Source organism: Oenanthe melanoleuca, chromosome 13 (genome assembly GCF_029582105.1).
Source record: "Oenanthe melanoleuca isolate GR-GAL-2019-014 chromosome 13, OMel1.0, whole genome shotgun sequence".
Classification (NCBI taxonomy): domain Eukaryota; kingdom Metazoa; phylum Chordata; class Aves; order Passeriformes; family Muscicapidae; genus Oenanthe; species Oenanthe melanoleuca.
The window spans coordinates 8,068,983-8,092,736 of record NC_079347.1 but is presented as its reverse complement, the minus strand read 5'-3'; the positions used below and the strand labels follow the sequence as shown (position 1 = coordinate 8,092,736).

Below are 23,754 nucleotides of genomic sequence, written 5' to 3'. Positions count from 1 at the left end.
GTTCCTGTTCCTCGAGGGGCTGCTCTAGCACTGGGGAGAAATGTGGTGTTTTTGTTCCAGTCCCCAGGCAGGACTGAGACTTGGGAGGATCCTTGAGAAAATTCACAGTGTGTCTCGGATGGTCTGTGGGTACTAGGGAATGTGCATATTGTTCTGGGGGATGCTTTCTTGGGTCTTTTTTTAGAGGGGTTCCTTAATCTCCACACAGCTCCTTGGAAAATCTCAGAATTTTGGTTGTGTCTCAGAGAGGAGGCTCAGCAGGAGGAGGTGCCATGAAGCACATCAGCTCCCAGCTCTGCTTCCATGTCCCACGAGGAGAAACTTGCTTTGTCTGCAGCTGTCTGTGGAGCAGTGATGAGGTTGTGGCAGCCCCAGTTCAGCCCTGTACTCACCTTCTGTGCATAAAAACTGCTCACAGAAGTCAGGCCTTTGTTGAATGTGCAGGGGAGTGTTTCTAAAACTGTGGCCCCAGTGATTTTTCTGTGGGGTTGCAATCCTGTGTCCCAGGTGCTCTGAGTCACAAAAACTGGTTTTAATTGTACCACATGTAGATAGAATGACTTTGATGTTTCTATAGGGTGAATGCCAATAAGAGAGGCCAATTCATCAACTCTGGAGTCTGGTGCTAAAACCTTAATAATGATAACCCTGAGCCATATGGCCCAGAACACACCTGGCTCATACACAGGCAGCTGGAACCAAGGGACAGCGCAAGTAACAGAGAAACAAACCATTAAATTTTAAAAATAGATTTCTAGAGCAGGTTTGTGTCTTAGATAGAAAACAATGGCAGCAAAAGTGCAGTAGTTTCAAGTGGCATATTTAACTTCATGTTTTGTTATGTGTGGACAAGAACTTGTTTCCTGATCAAAATACTATTTGGCATAAATCATTGTCTCACTCTGCTCGTCACCAGGCTGGGCAAGAGCAGCTGGGCTGGTTCATTCATCTTTCTTGGGTGGATCAGGGATGCTTTCAGAGAGCGGCGTGAGGCTGAGCAGGACCTTGTGTCTCTCAAAGGCTTTGGTTTGTCTGAACATTTTGTCTGTACCATGCAGAAAATCCAGCACTCCCAGCACTCCATAGCACTGGTTGAATCTGAGAACCAAACAGAGATAAACATCACTGGAAGTTACTGAGGTTACCTTGCCCTTTCCATTCCTTTCTGAGCCCTCATAATCTGTCCATGGGATTTCTGCTCCTGCACCAGTTTCCCTGGCAGCTCTGTCGAACTCTGAGTGAACCTCGTGCAGCTTCTCTCTGGTGCCATCATGGCCCATAAACGGTGGCACTGAGCAGCAGCTGTTCCTCCTGGGCAGCTCAGAGATGTGGGAGCATTGGACACCCACCTTACTATGCCCCATGTGCTCTCAAGATCTGGGATATGGAGCAGGTTTGCTTCCAGCTGGCACAGCTGTTCCCCCCAGAGTGTCTTGGCTCTGCAGTGATCCATGTCCTGGCATGTGGTGAGTGAACTGTCCCCTGAGCTGGTTCTGCACCAGGGGCAGACATTTCTGGGGAGCATGTCTGAATGTAGCGCCTACTGGTAGATGGGAATGTTTCTCCACTGCTCAGGTATGTATTCTTGAACAGTCTGCTGCAACTGCTCTCTCTCTCTAGCACAGCAGGATGAGAATCTCTGTCAGGAAGGGTTAATGGTGATTGTCTGGGCAAAGTGTAATCTGATCAGTGTTACTAATCCCAGTGTATGCGAGAGGGACAGACAGGCAGGCTCACTTACTTCACCTATGTGATTTGCCCTTGCTCTGTCTTTAGATCACATGAAGTGTATTCTGAACTTCTAGGAAGAACCTTGCAGAGAACTGTCCTTAACAGGGGTGGAATCCCTTGAAATCCATGTTTAACTGCTCTAAGAACTGGCAGCACTCAGCCTGCTCTCAGGTGGAGAGCTGCTCTGCTGGTGTGTGAGTTAGGCAAACCCAAACTCAGGAGTTTTCCCTGTCAGTGGTGCCCGGGCACAGGTAGGAGGGGCAGGAGAATGGGAAGCTGAGCAGTGCACAGACGTACTTGAGGTGGTGGAAGTCGTGGAACTCTGGAGATGGCAGGAGGGGCAGGTGGTAGCCACAGTGAGAAATGCTTGTTGTTACAAGAGCAATGGAGAACCATGCTGAGATTGAAACTATATGAGATCCCATGATCATCGGGCCAGTCATCACAGGCAGAGTGTTGGAGATCTGGAAATGAGAAGACACTACTTCATTAATGGGTCTCCTCTAGGAGCTGAATTGTCACCTGGTGATCCATGCACTGGTTTGTTTTGTGCAAACAGTGTAAAGGAAGATCCCTCTGCAAACACCTTACTAAAGTTATATAATCATCCTAAAAGTAATAAGAGAGTTCTACTACTGCAAACCATTGTCATAGCTCAAGCTCCCTAAGTGTGCAGAAGTCAGGCATGACACCAAACTGTGGGTGAGGACAGCATGATTCCAGTAAATCACCCTGGAGTCTGAGGTGTGAATTTCAGCTTCACCTTGGAACAATGCTGGAGCTGCTCTTGGGAAACCTCACTGTGAAAGGACATGGCCTGCAGACACACAGAGCAAGGTGACAAACCCTGCTGTGTCATTTCACTGTGTCCTGCCTATGGCACAAATGGCTCTGGCTGCCCAGACCCAGCTGTGTGAACCAGCACAGCTCAGCTGGGTTCCTCAATCATTGGCTGTCCAGTGTCAGCTGGGGAGACTCTCAGAGCTGGTGCTGCAGCCCAGGACTATCCATAACAGGAGATAAATGTTAAAGTGGAATCTTTTGAAGGCGGGGTGTGTTTTCCTGAGAAGTCTCTGCTGGAGGGTGTTGGGATACACTCCTTGCAAATGCTGATTCCAGTAACAAGCACAGAAATCCTGACAGATTCCAAGTCCACACAGTCACTCAGGCTGTGTTTTGTATCTCTTGCTGAAAGCACTGTCTGTGCTCCCAGTCCTCTGGGGGCTCATGGGAAGCCCTGTCCAGTCAGTTCCTTATCTACTGAAGGCCCTTGGATCTGTGCTCTGAAAGCTACTGGAGTCCAATATAAACAATTACTGCAACCCTTCTAGAGCCAAGCTTCTTGGCAATGCAGCTCAGCTTCCTCTTCCTAAGGAAGATGCTCCTAAGGACATATTTGCTTCTCTTCCCATTCCACCTCATCCCATGGAAATCACACTCCACACAGCAACTGGAGGGTGACCATGGCAGAATCCACTTACTATGTGTTCTATTGGGTGAGCATAAATGGAGACCACACCGATGGGGGCTGTCCACTCGTGGTGCTTCTTGTGAATGTGCTTATACAGCACTGGGTGGTGAACAAGCCTAGGCAGAGTAAACAGAGAGAGGCAGGTTTTGAGCTCTGCAAAAAAGGAGTAACAGAGCACAGAATTTCTGCAGGGGACTTGCTTGTGTCTCCTCTAACATATAGATTTCAGAGCAGCTGGCATTAAGAGTGTAAGACTCCTTGCTTCCTTTGCTTTCTTTGTACTGAGCCATTATTCCATTAATATGTCTGCTGGCTGATGTTACACTCAGTCCAGATAAATACCATTAATCAAAGTCCCTGAATTACTTACTTATTTACTCAAATCTGGGAATCCTACTTAGGGGAAGACTCACTTTATGTTTTCACTGTTCTGATTTTTTTCTACTGGCAACTGTCAAAGAATCAGAATTTTCAGTTCCATGGGTTCTTCATAAAAAATGGCATTTACATTTTTTGAGTGCATTTGTCCTAAAGGGAAACCTACAGATTTCAGAGAGTACTGTGCTTGCTTCTGCTTGTTTTGTCTTCCTTGCTTTAGTTCTGTCCTCTAATGTTGATGTTAGTGCTTGGAAATCCTGCAGTGTTGGGAGTCAGACCCTGATTTATAGGTGCTGTGCAAGGGAACAGAGATCAGTCGCTGACCCTTGAGATTTTTGTGTTTCAGGATAGTCAGTCTTATTCTTTCAAAGAATGCTGGGTTACAGCTTCTGGGTAAAACTGCCTATTTTGTTTCTTCCTTAGCTTTTAAGCTGTTCTACCTTTAAAATTCTACCCATTTTTATTTATTACAGTTACTGGCAGAACCAAGGCCTCATGTGATGGTGGATTTCAGGACCTGTAAGATTTCCCATATAAATAAAAGACTGGTGGAACAGAGGAATTAAGGATTATTGCTGTTGTAGGTTATAAGTTTAAAGGCATGGAGCAAAATCGAGAGTCCTATTCCTGTATCCAGCTCACCTGTGTGAATAATAGAAGAGAATTTCCTCTAATACAGTAAAAATGCTTAGCTCCACAAGAAACCACTGGAAGGTTGGTAATTCCTTGCTGAAGGTGTTGTCCCACCATTTCATGATGTAGAACATGGGCACAAGCATGGGAAAGGAGATAAAGAACTGATTACCCAGCACTGTGTAGATGGCTTTCCACAGTTTCTTTGTGTCCACCTGCAAAAGAGAAGTCAGGACTTGAGGATAAGAAAGAAGCAGTGCAGTTTTAGCTGGAAGGATGAAAAGCTTTAAGATTTTTAGGCAGTTAGTTTTGGGATCAGCTCTTTAACAGCACTCAGTGCAGATCTAAACAGCAGCCTCATAATAGCATCTGCCTTCCTCCCTGTAGTGGGTGTACAAGACTTGGCTTGATCCTCCTGAAATCCTACCTGGTTGCAAGAGAAAAGCACAACAGGTTCTTCTCCCCATTCCTGACCTAAGAGACTGCAGGAAGTGCTTACCCAGCAGAAAAGGCAGAGTGAGAAGTACTTACAGGATCATTCTTGCCCAGCTGAATGCGATAGCGAGTTATGAAAGTTGGCTTTCCTGTTATATCAGCCACCAGAAGGATTCCATTGAAGCCCCAGAAAGCAAGTGCAGGCACCAATGCAGCCCCTGTGGCATGAGGAAAGGGCAGAGATGTTTGCATGAATTGGGAACTATGGCTAAATCAGAAACAAAATACACTGGAATAATACCCAGAGGACCCAGATGTGCCAAATGTGTGTCCCCTGCCCCAAAATGCTTTAAAATTGAATATGGGTAAGTTCGGACTTCCAACTAAGATTAAAGAATGGGAAGGAGGTTAGAGAGACAAATGTCTCAGAGGCTGAAACTTGACCTAACTGAAGCTAAGAAAAGGCATTTCTAGGTGGCTGGGAGGTCTCTGCTGCTTTTAAATCCTTGCAGGATAAGGTTGAGTTTATCTCTAGAACCTTGCAAGGTCCCTACCAGTTCTGTTCACCACCTGCTAATCAAGAAGAGTTTTAAGTACTACAGCAACAGTAGAATTCACTACATTTACTTACATTTTTAGTAATTAGTTCTACTGAGTCATTCAGTTCTCACAGGAGCAAAGTGTCTTCACAGGGAAGCCACTTAAGTAGCAGCAAAAAGATCAGGTTTTTAATGTGTACAGGGTTCTGATGGTGACCCCATCCAAAAGCAGAACATCAGCTGTGGGTACCTTCCAAGCCAGTGCTTGTCAGTGGGAGGATTAGTGAGTTTGGAAACCTTGTCCATGTCTCCCTTTTATATTAATAGATGGATGATTTCTCCTGAGAAGCACTGTTAAAACTCACCAATGAGGAAGATTGTCCACTCATCTCCCTCCATATGGTCATAGAACTCCAACCATGCCGTTTGCCAGAAATTGCCTAAAGTTATTTTCTGCATAAACCTGTGGGAATAACAGTGCTTGGTTGCCCATCTATTCATCCACTTTTCCCCCTTTCCACAGAAAAGTTTCCCCTCAAGCTGCTTTGTTAGAACATTCTTACCAAGAAGCAGAGTTCACTAAGGCAGTGAACATGAGCAGGCCTGTACTGAAGACGTAGGCACTGATCCTCAAGGCATGTGAGAGCTTCTTTCCCTGTGAGAAGCAACAAGAGTAAGCACGTGCTGCTGTGTCCTGCCCTGGCATTTTTGGTATTTGAAATGATGAAGGCAGTCCTGTGATGGCCTGTTTTGCTTCACACACACTCTGAAGAACACAACAACAAAGCTGTTGTGGGATATTGTGTGTAATCATCTGCCTGTCATGCTTACAAGACTTGGTGCATGACTGATGTGGAATTTCTCTGGAATAACCAAAGGGAGAGTAAGGACCACTGATTTTCTCCCTCTTTGCTTTTATTTGGCATGCTGCTCAGTACCTGGAGGGCTATAACTCCAGGGGTTTCTGGATAACTCAGAGCAGTGGGAAAGAGCATTGGGCAAGAAGGAATGCTGCTCCATCTCAGCACCTCACTCCCTCAGTATTCTCTCCCTCCCAGGATGCAGTGTTTTCTCCCCACAGAAGTCAAGAACTGCTGTGCTCAGATGACCTCATTAACAGGAATAAGTATATTCAAAAAGAAGTATTAAATATATTTGAATATTTAAATATTCAAAAGAAAGTTGTTTAGCAAATATGCAACAAATTTATATTTAACAATCTGTCTTTTAAGTAGTCCAAGTTGGAATTGGTTCTGGAGTGCAATTAATTTGGGTTTTGTGAGTGAATATGAATTATATCTATCTGCAATGTAAATGTTTTTTTAAAAATCAATGCAATAGGATAAAAACCAGCTATTGTCTTTTTCATTCTTCTGTCCTTCCTGTTTTTTTTAACTGTGGTGTTGTGCTGCACAAACAAACTGGAGTGAAAACAGTGTGATTCATAGCTGCTGTCCTGCTCACCTCCTGTCAGAGAGGACAAACAAGAGAGGCAGCTCTTAGAAATGCCAAATGCAGGTGGTTTAGGGTAATGCAATATAAAGGAATCATCTTTACATGGCTTTTAGATTCTGTAACAGCTATAAAACATTAAATGTGGCCCAGGACTCATAAGCAATATTTATTTGTCCTAGGACAGAACTTTGCTCATTAGCACTGAAACGTTCACTATTAAAACAAACAACCAACCATTTCCCCCTATCACCTCCTTTTTTTTTTTTTTTTTAATTAAGAAAGCAGATAGAGAGGAAGAAACTCGCAGGACTCTTGCCCTACAGTTTGATATTTGTGAACCCTGGGATTTATATCAGTGCAGTGCAATCAACTGCCACTGTTATCACTGGGGGTACTGAACTGCAAATGCCAGGCTGGCAAAAGCCTCTCCTCCAGCAACACATAGTGCCTGCTGGATCCTGGAGCAGAGATTTGCCCCCTTAGCAGTTTCACACTTCCAGCTGCATCCATGTTATGCCCCATGTATGCTGATGTAAGACTTTCTCAGTCTTTACCACCACTTACATATTCTTTGGAAAAAAATGTTACAGAAGCTATAGAAAGCTTTGGGCTTTTTAACAGACTCATATCCTATAAATCCTTTTTCTTCTGGGATGAAGAGCATACAAAAAAAAAATTTTGTCTTACAAGTGTCAGAATTTCCAGTTAGCCCAATCAGATTTTAGTTAAACATTCTCCAGCTCAAGAGTTTCAAACCCTAGTTTAAACTTCTAATACTCACAGACACTGTGCCTGTCCTGCTTTGAGACAGGACAGAGAGAAGCTAAAGTTCAGCACTTCAGCTGTTTTAACAGCCCTTTGGCTAGAAACTGTCTTGTTTAGAGGCTGTGTTTTTATTGCATGTGGTGAAGTGATTACATTAATCCCACACAGTATAATTGCATGAGATGTAGAAGTAGAGAAGTTTACATAGGAAAAAAATCTTGTTCATCAAGTCCAAGTGTGCTTAATACCCTGTTTCTCCTCATGCCAACAGCTACAGCACAGTAGTTTCCAAACTAATTCATAAATTGCTTGAGTTCTTGCTCTTAAAGTGCTTGTAGAAATTGGCAAATTCCTTAAGTGCAGAACAGGGTTGCTGCTGGCAAAGTAAAGAGACTGGGGTACATCAGGTGGCAGTAAGAGTTTAGCAGGACCACTCTGAGGACCAGGCCCAGTGAGGTGGCACAGCTTCTGGTTATGGGGGACTGTGGTGGATTCTTGCCAGGCAAGCAAAGGTAACAGGTCCTTCCCCACTTGCTCCTATAGCTGCAGTCCAATGGAAAGGAAAATTGCTGGGGAAGTGCTGCTTTAGTGATAAGAGATGAGCTCCTAATTATGCTAAAATGTTAAGAATGAGGATGTGTCTGTCACTTCTCTCAGAGGTGATTACACACGTTCAGCCTTCCAAAGCACCTGCATGACGCGTCCCTTAAACGATGAGCTTGAGCCTTTACCTGCTTCTGCAGCTCAGCAGAGGAGGAATATCCAGAGTCTGCTTCCATCTGAAATAAAAAGTGAACTCAGTAAGTGAACCTTGTCCAGATGGAGAGTGGCAGAATATGATGCTGACAACAGCAAATCTCCTCCACTTCCAGTTCAGTGGTAAAAGTGTAAAATATTTACTCTGTGCCATGTCCTGTCCTGCTCCATCCTTCTTGTGTTGGCCATGGAGCAAAGCTGAGTTTTTGAGAAGAAAAATGCCCTTTTTCATGAGGAGTTAATAGTGTCCCAGAAGATTAACAGGGATGCAAGGATAACAAAGAAAAATGGGAGAACAGCCAGACCCAAGGCTTTTGATTGTGTCACTGGTGTGTTGTGGTAATACTTCCTCCCTTGATGTGGCCCAGGAATACACTGCAGCACCCAGTAGCTGCTCCAGCCCTTCCCAGGCTGTAAGGAAATGATAACGTGGGACATATGTTCTTCCATAATGACAACATGCAATTAAACAAACAGGGATGAAAACAAAGTGAGTTTGTGCCACAGTGAATTAACGAAATACAGCCCCAGAGGCTTCATTCAAACTCTGAGTTACAGCTTAAGAGCACAGTAAGAAAATCATCTTTGCTTCAAGTCCTGCTATGGACACTTAGAAGGTTAAAGTCCTAAATGGGCACATGGCCATCTCATAATGAATCTCCCACCACTTGGCTCTGGCTTGAACATTTGTTGATTGTTTTGTTAAAAGAAATTAAAAAAATAAATCAAACCCAAGGTTTGAGTAGACACTGGGGCTTCACTGCCTGTATTTCAGGCCTTGTTCAGGCAGTCCTAGGGATTGTTGCATAGCTATTTTTATATTTCTGCAGTCTTATCATCAAATATAATTAGCAAAAGTTAACAAAACATTCCTTAATGTTTGCTTAGTTTCACATGGTCTTTAAGAAAAAACACACAACTTCTAATAATATGACAGCCAGATTACTGAGGATTGCAGAATTTAATCCATTTTGCTTTTCCTACTCAGAAGAATATTCAAGCACAGGCAAACTGTTACCTAAAGTACAAAGGCAAGCACAGAGAAGGTTCAAAGGTCCCTGTCTAGGGTACAAACAGTTGGAAAATTACTCATTAGAAGATGATATTCTATTACCTTCATGATGGTGGGAAGCCTCTTGGGAGTACTCTTCTTGCAGCGTTTCAGAAAGGAGGAATAAACTGTCAAAAAGAAATCCTGTATTAGTCAGTAGGTTTAGATTTTAAATTACAGCCTTCTGGGTATGTTCTTACAAATACAACTCTGCTTATTTACAGGTGTTCCCAGCTCTGTTACATTACATATTAGTATGCAGGTCAGAGGGCATGAGACAGAAAAATTAGACACTTTCTTCCTGCTTACTCACAGACACAAAAGAGCAAGGCCAGCCCACCAACCCCACATTTTAGTGGAAGAGACTGAATGTTAGAAAGTTCTGAGAAGGAAAAAAAAAAAATAAGGCAAAAAGGGATTTGAAACTTGAAACCCTGAGGCCAACTCCCCCCCCTGTATTTCAACACTAGGTTTGGATGTACTCCTATAGGAAATGCTAAGTTTTGGTAGCAGTCTTAAAAAAATTCCAAGTTCACTTTGTCTTCTTTGGCCGGATAAGGTAGTGTGAGAGGTGCCCTAAGGTGCTATTGCTTAAAGTGAGAATGTGCTGGGGAACCTGCAGTGTCCCAGGGCTTCTGGTCCTCCCCCAGACACACAGCTCCTCACTACTGCAATTTGTGAGCTACCACAGCCAGTCTGTGGGATTTTCTTTTCCTCTCATATATTGTTTGCCAACCACATCTTTATTGATAAAATACAGTTGAACTCTAATACATCTGATGAAGAATACCCATGAGAAATAACCTGCTAGCCTGAAGAAAACAGCATAAATAGCATGCCACAGGACAAATTTAAATGGATCTTATCTTAATTTTCAAACGACCCTCTAATCACATCCATTACGTAACATTCACTATGTGCCCATCTTGTCACACAGGTCCTCTCAGGCAAGGTGTGCCCACTGCCTCCAGAAAAAAAAACACCAATAAAGCTTGAAACATGTCAGGTTTGAATAATCCATTCCTTTGAGGCTTTGCTCCATTCCAGCTTTCTGAACAGGTGGTTCAGAGCCTTGAAGAGTTGAGTGTCTGCACAGAGGGAGATTTCATAGCTTCTCTGGGAAATCAGTTCCAGTACTTGACAACCTTCACTATAATTTTTTCTCACCTGGAATTTTTTTGGTTATAACTCTTATTATTTGCTCTTAGGCTGTGCACATCCTATCTTTTACAACCACCCAGTAAGGAGCTGAAAAGAGCAATATCCAATTATTCTGCTGGGACAGTAAAGTAAATAGTGCTGGCCACAGTTTTCTGTGGTTGAAGAGATTATTCTGCTCTGATGACTTGGTATCAAACATAAGATTAGGAGAGGAAGATTGGAAAAGGAACCTCACTGAGCTGGAAGGATGATGCTCCAGAGATTCCTCCATTCAACAGTGCTGACTCAAACCTGCTGAACCTTTGCATGTGAAGAGCTCCAGAGCAGAGCACTGTAGAAAATTAGACTCTGCTTTGAGTTTTTAGAAGGAGAAGGAGCTATTACTTGATTGAGCCACCTATTCTGCCCCTTTAGGAAAGAGTTAAAATTACAATCATATATCTAGTATTCTTTTTAAAATAATCCATTTATGACAGAAGGCTGGCTTGGGCAAAAATTTCCAACTCAAAGCAGAGCTGACATGTCTGCTTACCCTCTGTTTCAAAATACTGCCTTTATTAAGCCACTTTTCAGGGTAAAATTTTACATTATTTACATTAAACCCAGAAAAATTTGGATACAGTATCTTTTCTCCAACATCTCATTACCTATTCTCTTTTTATTGTGTAATGTGTCTCCTGATTCAGAATACACCAAATACATTAAAAAACCATTCATGTAACCATGGCTGTTTCAGCAAACAAAAAAGCCATTCAGCTGCTTGGCACTGCTCTCATGTTGGCATATTTTACAGCCCCAAATCAACCACTGAAGCTCTCAGCTGACTGCAGCTATTTCCAAATATCAGTCAGAACTAGTACTGCTTAAAAAAGAAAGTTCATTTCCAGTTATTTTGAATTAGTCGACACAAAATTTGATCCAAAGCAAATTCTCAATCCTAGAGTAAAGGTAATTGCTTTTCCAATCAGTCTCTTGACACTAAAAGGGAAACATACACTAGTCAAACAAGAATTCTAATAAATTTTTAATATTATTATTTCCATGTATAACTTCATTTGCCCAACAACTGTTCATTAAGTTACAGATCTTGTTTTCACTGGATTTTCCTAACATTAATTTTTCCTCTACAAAGTCACGTTTTAAAATGCTCAATACCATCTGAGTATAATCTGAAAAAAAACCCTGCTGTAGTTTTTACATTTTTTTAAACATGTGAATTATTATTTATGCCCCATACCTGCTGTTCTCTTTTATTTCTGGTGCCCAGACAGCCTCAAGCTGAGGCAGCACTGGTGCCCTTTCCCTGTACTGCATCCTTCTGCCACCAGCCACAGCTCTGCATGGCAGGTGCAGCTCAGAACAGCTCCATCTGCTGTGATGGACTGCCTGCCCACCTCAGCTCCTTGGGATTCCTTGTGCCTTCCTGTGTAGATCTTCACTGAAATCAAGCTTTAGACAACACACAGTGGAAAATCACTCCTGGGAGAACAAAGGCTGTGAATATCCAAGCAAGTACAGAACATACAGAAGAAAAGACACAGGACCACTTACCTGGTCACCTGAACAGTTGCATATCAGCCACTCTGTGTGGACAGACACAGGACCAGATATGGTGTTTGATGTCCTACCAAGTACTGCACGGTTTTAGGGGGAACCTTCGTTCCTAGAAAAGCTGACAATGGACTTCACACAGACACGTTGCCTTTTAATGACTTCCTCAAAGTCTCCACCATATCTTTTCAAGCTACTACACCCTTGAACTCTGGCTGCCTGTTCTTTACTCACCTCCTGCTGATGGTAGCCTAGGAGAGGTCCTTTGTATCTATTCAGAGCCCAGAGTTAACTCCTCACTTTTGACTACTGCTGTCGAAACTGTATGAGGGTTTAAGCAAGGGCAACGGGGGTGTTTCCAAGCAGGAGCTCCCTGTCCCCTCCCAGACAAGTCATGTGAAGCCAGTGCCATGTCACTGTTAGTGCTGGCAGTGTTCCTCGTGTGTATGTGCACACTGTTACTCACTTAAGCACGTGGAATACATCTCTGCAGGCAAGGTTTTCATCGTTGTACCTGAGAATTAAAAAGCCACCAACACCCTAAAGATACGTAGTTTTTGTAATTCACTAACGCATGGCTGGAGCACAAAATAACTACTGCCAATGCAACTGAATGGGTCAAAGGTGTATTTATTAAAAGCAATAAGGGTTACTGTGGAATTTGGCAAAAAAAAACAGTGCAGTTTTCATGTTGTTGTACTAAGTCTAAAAATTACTCCAACTCTGTTGCTACACAGTGCCCTCAACCAGTTACAGGCTTTGCTTGCATGGGTGAGGTGAAGATACACATAGGTTAGTATGTGCTGGGCTCAGTTGTCTTTAAACATGATGTTTACAGACCATAAGTGTGTAATTATGGTATTGCAGAGAGCAAGATGTAATTTACATCAGCACTGATCTTTCTTATGCAAATGTGGCCCCAATCTGTTACTTAGCCCATAAATGGTGCCCTATTACAAACTAAGCTCTGAGAACTGAGATTGTTGCTATCATAACTTTCCAGATCTATTTTTCCATAGGAGGAAAAAGGGACTATCACCTCTGCCTTACAGCTTTGTTTGCCCTTCACAGGTGAAGCAACACACACTCTTTCTCACTAACCCCTCATGCCAACAGAGCTGGAACTGCAGAGCTCTGCAAGAATGAACAGCATTTAACACTGCTACTGTGTTTCCATCGTCACTTTCTCTTGCCTAATTCCAACTATTCTCTGGTCAAGACAGAAGCTGTAATTCTTAGCTGTTGCTACTAACTGGTATTTATCAAACAGAGGAGGCTCAACAGAGAGGAATGTGATTCCTTCGAACTATTTACTCACGTGCAGAGGAAGTGGAAATGAGCATCTCAAGAGAGAGGCGCCATAAGGATAATGTCCTCAGCTGATCTTTGGATTTGAGCTTGCAGGGGGAGGGCTGTTCATCCAACAGCCAATAGTAGGTGGTAAGAGTGAATTTCAGACCTGTGTTCCTTTTGAACCACTACTCAGTTCCAACATGGGTGATCTCGGAAATATTCATACCCATAGGGACAGCTCAGCACATTAGTCATAGGGTTGTAAATGCCACTGATCTTCTGCTGCAATTTTGTGTCTAGCACAGGTTGTCACTAATCAAACAGCTGCCCTGTGCTGATGTCTCCACCACTGACACTCCAATGCTGCTGCAATTTTTGCTGAGCCATGCAAGAAGTCTGATTTCTTCACAGCAGAAAAACTTTTTGATCAGACGTTTCATAATACAATTCTGTTCACTCCCTACAGTTTTTGTAATAGTCACTGGTTGTTTCACTGTTTGAGAGGAACATCAGGGGAAAATCCATGAAGTATCTTTCAGGGGACTGAACAAGCCCATACTGATAGTTCCTCTAAGGCTGAAGAGGAATCTGAACTTGGACACATCACCCACTGCCTAATTCCCTGAATTCTGAACCAGATTTCTCACCCTCTGCCAGGGCACTGCAGTGGTTGCTTTGGGAGCACGTGGAACAACAGAAAGGTGAGGAAAACACAAATTCACCTTTCAGGATTCCCACAATAAGTTTTCTTGTGGTGCTGTGCCTAAGCTCCAAAGAAAAGGCACAACAGGACACGCAGCTCAAGCTGCCCAGTGTGAAAATGTTGAGCTTTTATTCCACCTTATAATGCAACTCTACATTCATGTGTAGATGTGAGGACTCTTCAAGACCTGCTTTGGAGTGCTGGAGGTGGAGGCAACCTTTGTAACCTCCAAATACAGAAATAACGGGACTTTTTAAAGAGCAGGGTCCCTTTCCCAGCTATTCTGAATCTTTATTAGCCGTGTCATGTTTGAAAAAATTCTGATCTCATCAAGCAAAACGTGTCTCCAGCTCTTTCCACCAGGGCTTGCAAACATCCTTGAGCACTTTTTTACACACAAATTTTTACACACTACAAATGTAATTTATCACAGGTGATTATTGCCTGCAACACATTTTTATTACAGTATCAAGGCACAGATATTTACAGTGGCCTGAGGAGATGCATCCTCTCTTTTCCTTGGACTCAACATCCCTTCAAGTGCTGGGTTTATGAGCAAGAAAAATTACTCTGAACTCTTTTGGGAAATAAAAATTTAACCTTATATTTACAGGGTACTGTAATGCAGCCTACTGAATTTACCTGCTAACAACAGAAATTTCCTTGTACTAAACCCCAGACTCAACTGACCATGGGAAGAAAAGTGATTACTTTCTGGCAGCGTAGCATATTGCTTGCTGCATAAATTATGCAACGTCAGAGACTGCAGAGCTAAGGCAAAAAGGTAACTTTCTATCATCCCTGAAGATAAACTCTGAATCAAAATAACGCTCAATAAAGGGAATGTAATAAGATGCTGACAGCAGCAAGGTCACTAGACACAGCAGCACTTGAAAAACCCTCTTCTTTTCTAAAGGTAACATTTTTCTCAGGCATGAGCATTAAACTTGAGACACTGAACAGTGTCTGGCCTGTGAAAGATACCAATATCTACTTTTCCAGATACTTTGATCAAAATGCTGGGCAAGTAGCCAAGATTCAGGGAAAGACTCCCATATGGTGGGCAGACAATCCAGTACCAGAACACATATATATATAGAGGCACAAACATATTTTACAATAGATACAACCCTGTTCAGAAAGAAGGCAGTCTAAAAGAAAGGAAATATTATCAAAGCTTAATTAGACAAGCTTCCAAATGAATCGCCAATCTGCCATCAGCATCAGCCAGCAAAGCAAGTGTTGGCAGCTGTGTTACACAAACAGTAGCTGCTTTACCAGCTACAACCTTCTGTTGCTAACGTAATTTAAATTCCATTCCTGGAACAGGAGAAGCCAGACTAGAAGTCTGCAGGTGCAGTAGGAACTTAAATGACTTCTAAGCCCCTGCAGGAACAGCAGAACTTGCTCAGTCAATGAGCTTGATACGCACTACACCGTAGGAGCCACGCGTGCCAGGACAGCAGTGGTTCGCTCTCTGGGCCTCAGGAAAACCCTTTGGAAAACAAACCCCACCCCACTCCCTCCCTGTGCGCCCCTGGCCTGGGAGCCCGGGGGGGCTCGGGCCTCACCCCGACCCGGGGACCCCCTCACCTCCCCTTGGTGAGGGAGGGGCGGCCGCTGCTTCTTTCGGGGACGCTCCGCCAGGGCCCGGCGCAGCCCGTGTCCCAAAGGGTCGGGGTGCTGGGGGCTCCCCATGCTGGGAGCCCACCCCAGCCCCGGTGGGCGTTATGGCGCCTCTTCCCTCAAGGAGCGGAGGCACCCAGCTCCCTCATCCCTCCCCCCCGCCTGCGGAGATTGGACTCGCCCGCCGTTCGCAGCGCGGGGAGCCCGGGCGAGCCCATTAGCTGCACTGTGGGGGGGCAGGAGGAAGGGAAACAGAAGCCGGCCAGGGATGGGCGCATGCGCAGTGGGGGCGCTGCGGCCGCGCGCAGTAACGTGCCCGCCCCCCGGCCCGCCCCGTCTCGCGCGCCGCCGGCTCCGCCATCTCTCGCTCTCTCTCGCGAGAGCCAAAGCGGCGCGAGACCCGGAAGCGCCGCCCCTCGCGGCTGGGGGGACTCGGAGCCGTCGCGGTTGCGCGGGGCGAGAGCGGCGCGTCCCGGCCGCAGCTGCCGGGAGGTACCGGGGTGCGGGGCGGGCGGGCAGGCAGCGGGTCAGGCACCGGGACAGGCGCTGGGGGAGCAGGGCCGGGCTTGCGGATGAGGGGGTGGCGGAGCGGACAGCGGCCCTCCCGCTTTCCGGCTGCGGTGAGCCGTGTCCGGCCGCCTCCAGGCTGTGAGGGGGCCCTGAGGGGACCCCGGGCCGGGCCGGGCTGTGGCGGTGCGCTCGGTCCCTCCGGGTAACTGTGGCGCAGGGCCCGGCCGTGGGCTGAGGCGGAGCCCCCCGGCAGAGCCTGGGAGCGGTTCGCCGGTGCTATTGCGGGAAGGGGGCGCAGCCGGGGCTCCCCAGAGCTGTGGTACTGCTGACACTGCCGGTGCTTCTTGCTGAAACACCCCGCAGCACTGTGTCCCGACATACATCAGAGAAGGACAGAGTCCCAGAATGGGTCCGGTTAGAAGGGACCACATTGGGTCATCTGGTCCAGCCTCCTTCCTCAGGCAGGGTCATCCCAGAGAATATGGCACAGGATTGTGTCAGGACGGTTCTGGAATATCTCCATTGAGGCAGACTCCAAAACCTCTCTGGGTAATCCGTTCCCATGTCCGATCCCTGCACACTTTTTGCTCATGTTCTTCCTCATGTTCAGGGGAAACTTCCTGTGCATCACTTTCTGCCCCTTGTCTCTTGTCCTGTCGCTTGGCATCACCAGGATGAGCCTGGCTCCATCTTCTTGGCACCCCCATTTAGATGTTCATGCCTATTGAAACTTATGTTAATGAGTGTTCTCTATAGTGCATTCTGTTATTGTGTTTAAACAATTGTCTTCATCACAGAATCACAGAGGGCTTTGGATTGGAGATCAAAATCATCTCATTCCACCCCCCTGCTGTGGGCAGGGACACCTTCCACTATAATAGGTTGCTCAGAGCTCCCTCCAGCCTGGCCCTGAGCACTTCCAGGGATGGGGAAGTAGCTGAGGATTAAAGATGAGGATTCCCTGCCTGTACACCTTGTGCCCAAAGTGACAAAGCTTATGCCAGGAAGAGGAAGATAGAGATAATGATTCTTCACATAAATAACTGGACTGTTGATTGTGCATCTGCACTTATATTGTGAATAGATGCTCGAGATTTCATTCAGCATGTTTACAGAAAGTGACAAAGCAGGAAAGAACTTGGTATAAACTTTAAATGGGTTATTTGATGGTGAAAATGGAAGTGGGACTGACTCCTACAGAACATTTATTCACGTGTCACTCTTCCTTCGCTTAAAGCATTATTTATTTATCTCTTTAATGCAGCACCCTGATAAGATTGCACAGCTTGTGATCCTGCTCTGTCATTCGAGTTCAGCATCAGCTGCCTTTTTTCTGGTCCCTGCAAGATGCCAGCAGCCCTTGCAGAGAACAGCCAGGTTATCTGTGAAGTATGGGCCAACAACCTGGAGGAAGAGATGAGGAAGATCCGGGAGATTGTTCTGAGTTACAGCTACATTGCCATGGTACATGTTTTATAATTGACCCAATTGCCTTCGTCAAGGGATTTTTTTTTTTGTTGTTGTGGACTAAGTTGATTCTTGAGTGAGAAATTATTTCTCCCTACCCCCGTCAAACTGAACTAGAAGAGGTGAAAAAATAAAAAGCTCTTCAGTGGCTTTCCAGAATTTAATACAAGGAGTGCTGAGTATGGATTGATTGAAAGAAGAAGATGGAGACCAGCTTAAAAACATGAATTTGTTTAATATTTAGCTATTCATAGTGTATTAATTTGTGCAACAGGAAAATGAAACAAGTCACAATTGAGTTTAAATCCTTATTTTTCCACCAGTGTGTTTGTTCTTTGAATGTTTTTCTCCATTTGATTATAGAAGAAGCCATGGGACTGGAGGTCAAAAGGCCTGCAAGTGACTGCTAGCCAGCTGGTCTGCCTCCTTTCTAATGAGGGCAGATGTTGATTCTTAGGGAAGAAAAATATTCCAGCTCGAGATAAGACAGTATGTTCATAAAGCTTTGTTTAAGAAGAGCATAATCTCCCCCAGGTGGGAGGAATTGCCTCCTGCTCTTACAAGTCTGTATTTGCTTGGCAGCATGCCAGTGTGTTAGATAAAAAACTGGTTTTAGCTGTCATGCTGTAAGTTCTGCCAGCTTTGCTTAGGAACACCAAACCTCAAGATATGAAAAATCCTCATTAGAAATGTGGCAAAAGACAGGTGTTTCTGCAGAGTGTGTAGGATTTTGGTGTCAAATTCAGCGGTGGAAGTGAACATAATTTTTTGTTAACATTTGTCAATGGGAAATGAACTTTTTACTTCTTTTTAGTCTCACTGAGAGTGTTCTTAGGGTCTGTTTAGTGACTGTGCTGCAAGAGTAGACTGAAAAACCTCTTGGGCAAGGGAGAGATTGTGTCAGTGCACAGCACTGGGTTTGTTGTGAAAGATTTTATGTATAGTCAGTAGAAGCTCAGTGACCCAATCTGAGGGTGTGAGTGTGGCAGTTTGGTGTTCAGCAAAGATAGCACACTAATTAATCACTTGCTAAGTAAGAGGTTTTTCATCTAATAGATGGTTTCTTATCTAACAGATGGCTGCTGTTGTTGAGGTGTGCTTTGATTGACAGTAGTTTTTGTTAGGGTAGGCACTGGGTGTTCCTTAGAGCAGTGAAGGTTTTCACTGTCTGGACTGTCCTAGCAGAGTGGTAATCATGACTCCTAATAGAATGCATGGTGAAACTCAGTTTTCCCTTCTCTGCCAGGACACGGAGTTCCCTGGAGTTGTTGTCAGGCCGATCGGTGAATTCCGCAGCTCCATAGATTATCAGTACCAGCTCCTTCGCTGTAACGTCGACCTGCTGAAAATTATCCAGCTGGGCCTGACTTTCACAAATGAGAAGGGGGAATATCCTTCTGGCATCAACACCTGGCAGTTCAACTTCAAGTTCAACCTTACGTGAGTCTTTGGGCTTGGCAATAATTTGCTGCTCCCTTCTGCTGGAGTGATGCTTTCCTTTGGCAAGTACTGGTGTTCATGTGTTCATTGTTGCTGGCTGGTTCTGAGCAATAAGGATTCAGATCCTAGTACGGACTAGAATCTTTTTTGGATTGCCAGAAGTTAATAGTGTATATGGAATTCAAAGCCGTGCTAAATTCTCTCCTTATTACCCTTTCTCTCGATAATTCTGTGTGCCTTTTTTTCCTGGAACAGTGTTTGAAGCTTCATATATATATATATATATATATATATATATATATTTCTGTAAAACTCCATCTCTTTCTGCTAAAAATAAATGGGTGTGCTGGTCTCATCAAAAAGGAAAAGACCTCTTTACAGATCCATGCTGAAGTATAAGCTGGGATCTAAAAACATGTAGCTGTAATCATCACATCTGTTCAGGAGAATGAATCTTGTTAAATGGAGTGTGGCAGTTTTTGCCTCCTCCATACTGTTATATCCTGGGTTGCAGCTGAAACAAGTTTCATTATCCCTTCCCCTGTAATTATAAACTCAGCATAATTACCACTAGAGCTGTCTGGAAATAAAGAAAGGGTTTATCTGGCAAAACCACATATGTAGAGGAAATCAATCCATTTTTATGAAACTGTCACTGGAAAGCATTACAAAAATTTGTAGCTACTATGATCATCCAGTTCTTGACCCCAAGAGTTGCACTATTTACTCCAAAAATTTGTGTGCTTCTTACAAGTATTGAAATCAGAGTGAAGTGGTTTTTGCTGTGTGATCATTTAAATGAGTTATGATATTGATAGAACTTGGCTCTATGTGTTTCCTCCCCCTCAAATGACACAAACCAGTAAAGAAGTCAGGTTCCTGCTCACCTCTCCACCAAGCACATCATTCTTGTCCTCCTTCCTGAGTCAAGGATGATGCAATTCTGTTTACTCCCAGAGATGGAAGTGGAGGTGCTGATAAGGTGATACATGCTGTGGAGTGAAGAGGAAAAATGTAGACAGGAATGATGGTCAGTGCTTTAGAATTTAGAAGATTAAATCTTCCTGTTTGAGAGAACTCTCCTTTCCTCTGGGCCCTCATCTGTGGTGCTTCCCTTCACCTTGCAGAAGGGATATTGTTCAAAACTGTCAGCTTCAGTCCTGTGAAGGTGGAATCTTTGGAATTTGCAGTAGCAATGGAAGTGTTAACTAGTTATGATCACAGAACAGCCTGTTATGGATGTAGGAGGCTGCAGTAGTGGTATTGAAACTGAGTCAGTTTGAATTTTCTAGACAGGCAAATTGGAACCCTATCTAGAAGTATCCTACTGGTTAGTCCAATTCTTGACATAGTGTGGGGAGAATTTTTCTAAGATGAACTTGTCTTGGCAGTACTCTGAGTGCAAACTTGCTTTTTTTTTTTCCCTTCAGGGAAGACATGTATTCTCAGGATTCCATAGACCTCCTTGCCAGCTCTGGGCTGCAGTTCCAGAAGCATGAAGAAGAAGGGATTGATACCCTGCATTTTGCTGAGTTGCTGATGACATCTGGGGTTGTCCTCAGTGACAGTGTGAAATGGTTGTCCTTCCACAGGTGGGTCCAGGATGCTCACTGACCCTGTTAAGTCTCTTTTTAATTCTCTGCCTTTTCTATGGAGATTGACAGATTTTAAGGAGAAAAATTAGCAGTCCTGCAGTTCTTAAAATAAGCATCAAGATATGAAGGTTAAATTTAAGAAGCAAGGACACTTCGTGGTCTGACTTTCTAACAGCTTGTGAATCCTTTTGCTGTTACAGTCTCCCTCTCTTGAAGAAGCTACTAACAAGTTGAAATGTGATTCCTACACTTAGTAAATGCATTGTAAAATAAAAATATTTTTCTTGTAGCATTTCAACCAACTTGATTAGGAAGCCTCTGGTCCAACATGGTATCACAAAAGAAAGGACTCACCACCACTTCCTTCTCCCTCAACAGATACTTGCAGGGTTTCCTGCTTTTCTGTACTGCCCTCAGCTACAGAAATGTTCAGAGTTGGGAAGAAATGTGTATTCTTCCCAATAGCTTAGCTGTTTCACAAAAAACTGGTGAAGGCACTTGGGGAGCATCCCAAAGTCCTATGTTGACATAGAAAATCAGGATGAATTCTGGCTGAGATCTAGAGTTTTATGGATATCAGAAAGTGTTAAGGCTTGAAAGGCACCACAAGTAAAATTCTGTTGAAAAAGGAGGTACTAGTACCTTGGGTTATAGGTACTAACTGGTTTCTCTGTGGTTTTTTTTCAGTGGTTATGACTTCGGCTACATGGTGAAGTTGTTGACAGATTCCAGGTTACCAGAAGAGGAACATGAATTTTTCCATATCTTAAACCTTTTCTTCCCATCTATCTATGATGTGAAGTACTTAATGAAGAGCTGCAAAAACCTCAAGGTACTTTTATCTCCCCAGCAAGCAGGGGATGGGCATCAACTCTGTACATGTACAGGAACACAAGTGGAATGTGTATAAAAGTCAGTAGTGACACAGAAGCACCTGAGACACAGTTTGTGTCTAATGCCCTCCCCAGTTTCAGACTTAGCAATGTGTTTATTATAAAGGGGACATTGTCACAGCCTTCTGATTTGTGTATCAGAGGCTAATTATAATTCAGCATATTTATGTTTCCTATGCAAGGGTATTTCTTTTGCATTAAATACTCCATGACTTGATTAACGGGTAAGAGGGTTTAAAGTAATTTATCTATTGAATCACAGCCTTGAGTAAGGGGAGGGAAAGGCCCAGCATGTGTAACCTATGAATGTACCCACAATTATCTCAAGTATCTGCAACAGGAAAAGAAGGCACCTAAATTTGGTAAGTTATTTATGCACTCTTGAACAGCATTTCCCTCTGTGTTTCACTCACAGCTTGGGTGTGCATACTGCTCACTAGGATCTGCATTGGTTCATCATACCCTGTTTGCCCTCATGTTTTGGAGAAATGTGACAATTTTGGCAAGAGATGGATCTTCCAAAATAAAATCTCTTCTGTTCTCTTTGCAGGGTGGCCTTCAGGAAGTGGCAGATCAGCTGGATTTGCAGCGAATTGGACGACAACACCAGGCAGGATCAGACTCTCTTCTCACAGGAATGGCGTTTTTCAGAATGAAAGAGGTAATGCAGTGTTTTTCCTTCTCCACTTCCTGTCTATAAATGTCAACATGTACAATGTGTTGTTTTGATTTGGGATTTTTGAGCCTTGTGGCCATCACACTTGAAATGTCAGGAATAGGAATTACTGATACTGGCACAGACTTGTTCTGTTTACTCGCCTTTCATGTGCTTATTTTAATTTGTACACTCCATCCTGCAAGTGGCTGATTTCAAATGAGCTGTTAATTAACACTGGATGTTCTCTGATTTAGAGGCACAATTAAACAATACCTGTTTCTTTTTTTTTTTTTTTTTTAATCTGCAGTTATTTTTTGAGGATACAATTGATGATGCAAAGTATTGCGGACGACTGTATGGCCTCGGCACAGGAGTGGCTCAGAAACAGAATGAAGATGTGGACTCAGCCCAAGAGAAAATGAGCATTTTGGCCATTATCAACAACATGCAGCCGTGATGAGCGGTGCCCCTCAGCAGAACATGTTTACCATATTGGCAGCTGCTGTCCTCAACCATTTTCCCTAAACAGTATCTCAAACAAAAAGCATCTCCAGTATACAGGCTGCACCAAGCCTTGCAGTTTTGCTGAAGAGCTGCATTTTCCTTTGAAACCCAGAAGAGTTGACTGAATTCCTAATGCCAGCATTTGTGGTTTGCCATATTTTTAATACCAAGGGCAAAGGACAGAATCTACTGTGTATACCTCTGTTTTTTTCCTCTTTATACTGTACAGAATCTGCAAGGAAGATTTACCAGTAGAAAATATTGGGTAGAACTGAGGGTTGGGAAACGCAGTGAAAATGGACGCAGACATGCACACAAAATTGCAGTTTGTGTTTTATAAAGCTTATTTTAAAACTTCTGCATGTTGTGAGGGTGACAGCTTCACCTCATGTGTTGCTTATTTTATCTCTTGTCTGTGGAAATTGCTCCCTTTGATCACTGCAGAGGTTTGGGAACAGATGAAATTAAAAATGAGCCTTGCAGCTAAAAATACTCAGAGATTTGCTTTAACAACAGAGGGAATGGAGATTAATGGAGCTGATTTGATCAGCACTCCTTAGTTTCTAGTTCTCTGTGTTACTGCTTTGACTCATACTAAGCCTCAGCTTCGTTCTTACGGGTATTAAGGAACTGTTCTGGAAATACATTCAGAGCCCCAAAAGTTCACCTTTGACAGGGGATTGGACCAACACTCTGATTTCAGTTTGCTTCAACTTAAATCTACAGATTTTATTCTTCTGCAACACAACTAGGTCAGCATGGACAAATATTTGTTCCTCTTCTCCCCCCTGCTTCTCCAGCCCCTAATTTTACAATATACTTATCAGCTAAAACAGGGTTTCTCATTTTTCCCCCAAGTTTCTGATTTTTTTTTTTTTTCACTATAAACACCTGAAAAGTAGTTAAGAGGATGAAGAACTTGGGATTCTGACATTGAAAAACATTCTATAGTGATTTTTTTGCTCTGTAATGACATTTCCTAAAAGAACCCTTTTGAACATGTCAAAGATTTTTAAGACTTGGTCTGGCATTTTGAACAAGCTTAATCCAGTATTCAAGAGTTGAGGTTTAGAGCTGATATTTGAAATGTTTGTAAAGACTAGTTTTTATTTTTTGTAAAATAAATTTTTTAAACCAGG

The 23,754-nt window shown here is 43.7% G+C and overlaps 2 protein-coding genes across 8 annotated transcripts; one reads left to right on the top strand and one right to left on the bottom strand.

The window, feature by feature from the left end:
• Positions 1-799: 799 nt before the first annotated feature.
• On the bottom strand, positions 800-15,679 carry FAXDC2 (fatty acid hydroxylase domain containing 2). 7 transcript variants are annotated; one of them, XM_056502731.1, is made up of 11 exons: positions 15,516-15,679; positions 11,927-12,047; positions 9,278-9,342; positions 8,139-8,186; positions 5,751-5,842; positions 5,553-5,650; positions 4,745-4,866; positions 4,223-4,428; positions 3,213-3,318; positions 2,029-2,195; positions 800-1,098 (listed from the first exon to the last, which is right to left on the bottom strand). In XM_056502731.1, exons 3-11 carry the CDS (start codon positions 9,281-9,283, stop codon positions 942-944), a joined length of 1,002 nt encoding a protein of 333 aa, XP_056358706.1. In that variant the 5' UTR covers positions 9,284-9,342; positions 11,927-12,047; positions 15,516-15,679; the 3' UTR covers positions 800-941. The 7 variants fall into 7 exon arrangements, with proteins under 7 accessions (XP_056358706.1, XP_056358707.1, XP_056358709.1 ...); XM_056502732.1 differs by having other exon boundaries at positions 11,927-12,038; positions 15,516-15,664; XM_056502734.1 differs by having other exon boundaries at positions 11,927-12,058; positions 15,516-15,594.
• A 204-nt stretch (positions 15,680-15,883) lies between these two features.
• On the top strand, positions 15,884-23,754 carry CNOT8 (CCR4-NOT transcription complex subunit 8). The gene is made up of 7 exons (XM_056502724.1): positions 15,884-16,040; positions 17,323-17,522; positions 18,772-18,965; positions 20,396-20,557; positions 21,248-21,392; positions 22,004-22,114; positions 22,419-23,754. Exons 2-7 carry the CDS (start codon positions 17,406-17,408, stop codon positions 22,566-22,568), a joined length of 879 nt encoding a protein of 292 aa, XP_056358699.1. The 5' UTR covers positions 15,884-16,040; positions 17,323-17,405; the 3' UTR covers positions 22,569-23,754.